The 7590-nt window shown below is 41.5% G+C and overlaps 1 protein-coding gene across 11 annotated transcripts in view; it reads right to left on the bottom strand.

The window, feature by feature from the left end:
* Positions 1–1041: 1041 nt before the first annotated feature.
* phactr4b (phosphatase and actin regulator 4b) overlaps positions 1042–7590 on the bottom strand; it is a 36203-nt gene continuing 29654 nt past the window's right edge. For all 11 annotated transcript variants that reach the window (XM_016675045.1, XM_007559583.2, XM_016675047.1 and 8 more), the window contains 8 exons: positions 5802–6330; positions 4580–4854; positions 4213–4411; positions 3945–4000; positions 3556–3617; positions 3327–3464; positions 3112–3188; positions 1042–2650 (listed from right to left, as the gene is read on the bottom strand). In XM_016675045.1, coding sequence (XP_016530531.1) covers positions 2635–2650; positions 3112–3188; positions 3327–3464; positions 3556–3617; positions 3945–4000; positions 4213–4411; positions 4580–4854; positions 5802–6330 — 1352 coding nt within the window. In that variant the 3' untranslated portion in view covers positions 1042–2634. The remainder of the gene's footprint in view (positions 2651–3111; positions 3189–3326; positions 3465–3555; positions 3618–3944; positions 4001–4212; positions 4412–4579; positions 4855–5801; positions 6331–7590) is intronic.

Below are 7590 nucleotides of genomic sequence, written 5' to 3'. Positions count from 1 at the left end.
AAACAAATAGTGGTCACAAGTTATTAAGTTGTAGCCAAGATTTTTTTTTTCTTCTAAAACGGGCTACCTACAATTAAATATTTCAGATGTTCAAACTAATTATAACATCATACAAATACTTAATAGAATATCATTTACTGTCCCACAGTGGGCAGATGTAACAGCAGCAGCAAGGACCGTAAATACAAAAAGCAGTTTTGAGTAGAAGATATAAGATGGGGGGAACTATGCAAACTACCCCAGTCCAATGTAAAAAAAAAAAAAGAAAAAGAAAAAAAAGAAAGGAAAAATAGGAATAATACTATTTCTCTTTGCTCTTCAGATAAGCAGTGAGCATGAAAATGAAATGTGCCCTACTAATCAGAAACAATTTGACAGAGATGATTAAATTAGTAAATAAAAGGTTGAATGTTGCTTTGTCTACTCTGGGCAACATGCTAGTTGAAGTCAGATTTAAATAATATTAAGATTACTAATTATAACAAACTTTCCAGAGCTATAAATTGATCCATCCATAACCTTAAAATGATTCAAACTTAATCTGTAATCTTTTCTCAATTTTCTTTTAAAATAAACAAAATAACAACCCATTAAAATACAATGCCAACCTCACTGTATACAATAGAACAGCAAAGATGCGTAAAAAGACTTATTTTTGCCACTTCAGTAGCATATTGAATGACAATCAACTGTTAATGGAAGGGAATTTATTTAATGGTAGACATAAATCCTGCAAACAATCTGAATTTAGATTTGTTATTTCTTTCAGATGAGCCTACGATTGAACTTTTTAGTGACAAAAACTCTAAGAGGGTGTGGAGCAACACAAAGGTGACAGTAGGTAATTATTTAGTAATGTGATATTTCCACCCCTAAATAAATGTGTTGACATTTGAGATGACATAAGTGGGTTTATATGTAATAAAATATCACTTTCTTTTAAGGCTTTTTGCACATCCTTACAGAACCCCTCGACTGCAGGGGGCGCTGTTAGACCGTCAGAAAAAGTAGGGGGAAAAAAAGAGTCAGGCACAGGTTCACTTCAGATGAGGTTCAGAGAATAATAGCATTATTTATTCAGATCCAGATGTGACTATTTACAGTTAAAAAGAAAACTCATCGGCTCCTATCATTCAACATCCAATTAAAACTGATCTTATCATTATTGTTTTTTTTGACAGGAAAAGAAAGGCGTTTCATGTTCCCATTCTTGTAGCATTTAACCACAAACTAATGTTTTGTACTTAAAAAAATATCAACCTATAATACCTTTATATTTAAAATTTATTTCCAAATAAAAGGAAGACAAGATATACAGAAGCATCAGTTAAACCTATATGAACCTATACACAGCATAGAGAACCCTGTAAGCTACTGGCCAGACAAAAGTACATTAAAACGCACCTGCAGCTTCAAAATTCTCCAACCAAAATTGACTCCCTGTTGACCGGTTATTCATTTTCGGACTTTTTTGTTGTTGTTGTATAAATCCCTGATCTACGCTCACAGCAACTCATATTTAAGCTCTTATTACAGACACTATGAGAATGACCTTATTTAAAACGGCTACAGAATGCATTGCTTGCTCAATCGTTAAAGGGAAGTACAAAAACTCATAAAAAAAGTAGAAATGAAGAGAGGTCGTCCAGATCCAATGGCACTGGACGTCCAGTTGGCTCATGCAGAGGATTGCAAAAATCAGTTTCCTTTAGTCCTTCAGGCATTGCTTATGTTGGCACGCATGAAAACGTAGATGGCCTCCCTGACCTGCACTTTTTTTTTTTTTCCTGCAGCTAGATTGACGCTAAATTGGCCACCTTACATCACAACCACAAATACAGGCAAAGCCAAATAATAATAATAATAATAAAAAAACCCAGCTCAAATATAAGCTCTCACTACTCATATGATTACAATTACAAAATAAAATGTCTTGTGCATTACAGAGTATTTTATCATAACATCTTTCCCCAGTTGCATTCTAAGATATAACAACAGCAGTCTGTACATAACTAATAGAAAACACAAAATCCCAGAGATGCCAAGTCCTAAAGCGGAAAACTTCCAAATTTTCACATTCTGGTGCTTCAGTCTCTGTTATCTATTATTACTGTGTGAAGTATGATAAGGTCCTCATCATTATTACTGTTTTTATTGTATGCCATTACATTAACAAGATGAGTTAGTGTTTCCATATACAACAAAGAGAAGAAAAAAGGCAACACAGAATGAGGCCGCGTTAAAGGTTTTAACTAGATCCAAGTCTCTGAAGGGCGCCGCACGCAGCAGCAGCAGAGTGAGAGTAAGCGCCGTGGTCGTATCTCCTCTGCCGCCTCACTCCCTCGTTGGCACGTTGGGCCTCTCACACTCCCCGCAACCCCACGTCCTCTAGGAGAAATACTGCATCTGGACCTCGCCTGCCACCGTCTCGGGTCAGGCAGAAAGCGATGTGGTGAGAGGGTGATGGAAGGCAAGCGGCGGGCATTCTTGTTGTGAGTCACTTCCAGGCTCTTCCCTGATTACACAGTACAGCAAAGTCTGGATATGGTGGGGGGAAGAAAAGGGGCAATCTGCGCACGGAGCCGCCTCTGTTCACAGAAATCCTAAGTGCTTCACTATCCGAGAGCGTGGACGCTAAGGCCGATGAAACCTACACAAAACAGAGATCCAGTTTAAATAAATTCATCACCCTGATGTATATTTTTACTGATGGTGCATATTGCTTGAGAAGTAAATTAGCATGATTTTATTACTAGGTCTAAATAATCACTAAGTATTAACACCTCTTAAACTTTACTCTTTTGTCACATTAACCACAAACTTCTAGGTAGTCTGGTTTTCATGGGGGAAAGGTGAGAGAAAAGTAACTGTTGAAAGAAAGTCCAGTTTGCAGACGCAATGTAGAGGAAATAGCAATATGTTAAAGAAGGTCAAATAAGATCAAATTGAACCTTTTAGTCATATGGTGATATACATAGTGCATAAAAAACTGGAGACACCAGAAACCTGGCGGTAGCATAATTGTGCATCACTCTATGCAATCAATCGTATTTCCTATGGTATTCAGATTTACTGAGTGTTATAAAGTTAATATTTAACCCATAATTGTACCTTGTGTAAATTCTACTCTCTTCATGAACTTCCATTTCAGTGCTTTTATAGTCGTTGAGCTCCTTCCGGATGGCGGCCTACAAAAACCAACAGGGAATGTTAAAACAGTGAACTTTAGAAGAAAAATATTGAATGTCTCAGTTTCATGAACATGACCAATTAGGTGCATTTCTCACACAAAGTAATCTCTGTTTTAGCTTCACAATAAGCAATACCTTGTCTGCAGGGGTCAGCTTGGTCCATGGCTTGTCCGCCCTCCGGTCGTAGTCCTGGGCCTCTGTGACTTCCACATACTCGTGGAAACGCAGGATCTTTCTCGCCTGCAGCTCTGCGACTGTGGGTCTTTGACTCAGCTGCGACAGAAGGATGATTTTTGTTACTGCTTCACATCCATCAAAAGCAAAATATGACACCTGTGTGTTTGTTGTTGACGTCCTTGTTCACCTTTCTGGTCAGACGCCGTTTGATCTCCCTGACCTCCGCTTGCCTATCAGCTTGATTTTTGGCTAAAAAAGAATAAATAAATAAATAAATAAATAGGGACAGAGCTTATTTTAGACTTGAATGTGAAAGCTTTGTTTGATGTGCAGGAAAGGCAGAGAAGAAAGAAGTTTCCAAAATTAGATCTCTCAACTGAATTGAGAAACCTTTTGAAAGCAAAAATCTATACAGGAGACAGCTTTGTTGAACACGCCGGAACATGCGGTACAATTTGGCTTCACTGAAACAAATAATTCAGAGGCAAAACCCTCACAGCACTGAGAGATGAGTAAATATTAGACAGTAAAATTGTTGCTAATTTAAAGTGAAAGGGAGCGATAGTTAATACTGACGCTGAAGGATGTTCCTTTGCTCAAGCTCCTCAGCAGTCGGTCTCTGGCTGAGCCGCCTGAATACAAAAACAAAACAAAAAAAAGAAATCAGTATTTTCACAGTGTTTTATCCACTTTTCAGTCAGGAAATAATTAGGACAGTGATCTAAGAATCTATTTCTGTATCTTTTTCTTAATTTTCTTTTTTTAGAAAATCAGATTTGACACACACACACACACACACACACAAGAAAAACCAAACAACAAAAAACGATGACAGTGAATTTACCGTGTGAGTGCGGTGCCAATCTGTGTACGAATGGCCTCCCACTGCTCCCTGCTCTGCCAGGTCAGGCCCGTCTGACCCGGAGGCTGGTCCTCTCTGCTGCTTCTCTCCTGTGTGAACCTGTCCCTGTCCGGGGCGCAGGGACGGCTGCTCAGCTTCAGAGCCAGAGTGTCCTTCCTCTTGACCCTGCTGGCCAGGGCACCTGCACGACAGAAATGGAGAAGAAGAGAGAAAGGCAGCGACTGTGATGGAGTACCAGACTACTGCATCGCTTCACGTAGCAAAAAAAAAAAAGAAAAAAACAGATGGAGTTCGAACTTTGTAAAATAATCACTTAAATTATTTCTCTATCGATAGAGACCGAGCTTACTGAGTGGGGGCTCATCCTCTTCGTCAGAGTCTTCCTCTTTATGGGCATCCTGATCATCTGAATCGCTGTCCTCCCTGTCATGCTGTCCTCGCTCGTCCTCTTCCTCGTCTTCCTCCTCCTCACTGCTGTTTTCCCCAGGAAGGCCACAAACACCAGCATCCCCGACCAGGCAGCGGCGACTCCGTGGCTCCAGCTCCGGCTGGGGGATTTCACCGTCGTACTCCTCTTCCTCATCATCTTCTTCCTCTTCTTCCTCCGAGTAGTCATCTTCAGATCTGACAGGAAGGAAACATTTCAGAGTGGATAATTACACGAATGTTGAACTTGTCTTTATTAAGCTAATAACTTTTCTACGACAAAATTTTGATCAGTGCAACTCTAGTTGTGTCATGAGCAGAGAAACAAATCTCATGATTTTAAATATTTGTCTGAACTGTGACACGCTCTTTAGTCTGTGTAAAATATGAAGGCATAAGTCTGTGAGACTTATTTTGAGGTAAGAGAGAAAGTAGTTTGTTGTCATCGGTGGAGTTGACTAATAAAGACTGATGGTCAGGTTAGCAACATTCATAAATAAAGATTAAAGAAACACTAAACACTTAAATAATTTATATGACAGCATTTTTGTTATCCAAAAGAAACAGCAACATCCTGACAGACAAGATACAAATAGATACTGCAGTTGGCTAACCATTAGCGCCTACCCACGACGGGGTTAGCATCTGTTTTCCAGCCTACTGTCACTGCTAAGGGCTATTTTACAGTTCTTAAAGGGGAGGTATTGTGGTTTATCCAAGCATAAAGTGCCATTTTCTAGTACAATCAAGAAACTGTGTTAGCTTCAGTTGTTTCAAAAGTGCTCAATATATCAAACATGACTTAGAAGACTTTTTACTTTGTAAGTTGACGGAATGAAATTGTGCCTGTCTCTTTAAGAAGCTCCTACTCTTTCTGACACTTTGCCTTCAGCAGGACGTCACAACAATGTTTCTCATTTTGCTGTTAGCTGCTCTTAGAAGTAGTTAGTATGATGAGTTCAGCAGACTAGTAGTCCCACCAGATGTTTGCTAATTGCTGCTGCTGCTAAACAACATACCAGATTCTGCATCCAAACAATCTGTTTCAATTTTAATATTTCGAACATTGCAAACTGCTGAACTGTGCAGCTCCAGCGTAACACGAGACATGAGGACATGTCACGTAAAGTGCTGGAAAAACTCACAGCTTCAGAGGCTGAATGCTGACGGGGAGAGGTCGGCCGCGATCCACCTGATACTCCGGAGGGGTTTCGAAAAGCAGCGCGTGTGCCCGCTGCGCCCCGTCCGGATGAGGCTGCGCCGGGCCAGGACTTGACAGCGCTCGCTGGATCATGATGTGCAGCGGGACGGGGGCGGGGCGCTGGGGCGACTCCACGGTTGGGCTCGGTGGGTCGAACAGCATCGGTATGGGCTGGGGAAGAGGGTGCGGGTAGGAGTGCTGATGGTGGAGGTGGTGGGTGTGCATGTGCTGGCGGGGCGGAGAGGGCGGTATGTGGGTCGGCAGGGGTGGGGAAGGAGGCAGAGGGGGCAGCTGGAAGCCCACGGGGAGGATGCCGTGGTCCTCCACAGAGTGCGGGGACGGAATGACGGGATGACTCGGAGTGGGGTCATCCGTGTTGCGCTTAGTGACCGGGGTTGTCCTCTTGGGAGGCATTGGAGGGGAGGGCTTAGCCGGATGAAGACTCGCACCCCCCGTGGCTTGACTGAAGTCTCCTGCAAGTGACAAAAAAAAAAAGAAAAAACGAAATGCCTAATCGAGTTGTTTCAAACATAGAGAGACTGCTGGGGAATATGCATAATGGCGAGCTGCTAGCAAGTTNTCGAGTTGTTTCAAACATAGAGAGACTGCTGGGGAATATGCATAATGGCGAGCTGCTAGCAAGTTGTTCTTTCTCAGTGCAGTTTGCCCCGTGACTTGTCTGAAGTCTCTTCAAGTGACAAAAAAAAAAAAGAAAAAACGAAATGCCTAATCGAGTTGTTTCAAACATAGAGAGACTGCTGGGGAATATGCATAATGGCGAGCTGCTAGCAAGTTGTTCTTTCTCAGTGCAGTTTGCCCCGTGACATGTGTGCACAAACGTCAGTCACACATATGCAGTCATTAAATGCGCACGAACAAGCACTTTTATTACATGTGTGACTGAGCATCAGAGCACATATGCAGTGTGTGCCAGAGATACACACGCTGCCTGGGCAGAGCAGAGTGCAGCATGTGCCCCAGGTCAGAGAGACAAACGAGATGCATACATGCTCTTCGCAGCCAGACCCTAAACAATCCATCAATGCTCATATAATTTGCCTCATACTGTGCACAAGAGGCTCTTAAACACAAAGCTTCAGCTGTTTGCATGCACAGCTATGTGGCTGCTATAGTGCCTTGCAAAAGTATGTATAGTCCTTGAAGTTCTTCACATTTTGTCACACCGCAGCCACAAACTTGAATGTTTTCTTTCCATTTTATGTGACAGACCAACTTAAAGTCGCATAAAATTGTGAAGTGGAAGAAAATGCCACGTGGTTTTTGAAATCTGGATCATTCTAACATGAATGCGGTTTGATCTAAACCTCAGTTTGAAGTCTTTTGCTGCCTCTTACAGACCAGGATTTCTTTTGTTTGGCTCCATCCGTCTTCGAATCAGGTCTAAGCAGTTTCGGTGTGCGGCCACACAGCGTGATGCAGCCAACACCACCATCATATCATCCTGGCGACTGCGTGTTCAAGTCCATGTGGAGTGCTGCTCAGTTTAGTTTGAAGGCTATTTTCTTTGGTAGGTTTTGCACTTTTACATTTTTGAAACCTCAAGATTTTCAAAGCCTTATATATATATATATATATATATATATATATATATATATATATATATATATATATATTTTTATAAACTAACCCTATTTTAACTTCTCCACAGTTTTTTCTCTGATCTGTCCTGCTGTGTTTCTCACTCTGTATGACGCCGGTACAGAAAGGCTGGA

This window comes from Poecilia formosa, unplaced genomic scaffold, assembly GCF_000485575.1.
Source record: "Poecilia formosa unplaced genomic scaffold, Poecilia_formosa-5.1.2 Scaffold105, whole genome shotgun sequence".
Lineage (NCBI taxonomy): Eukaryota > Metazoa > Chordata > Actinopteri > Cyprinodontiformes > Poeciliidae > Poecilia > Poecilia formosa.
The sequence above is the reverse complement of the archived record's forward strand: the minus strand, read 5'-3'. Positions and strand labels throughout refer to the sequence as shown.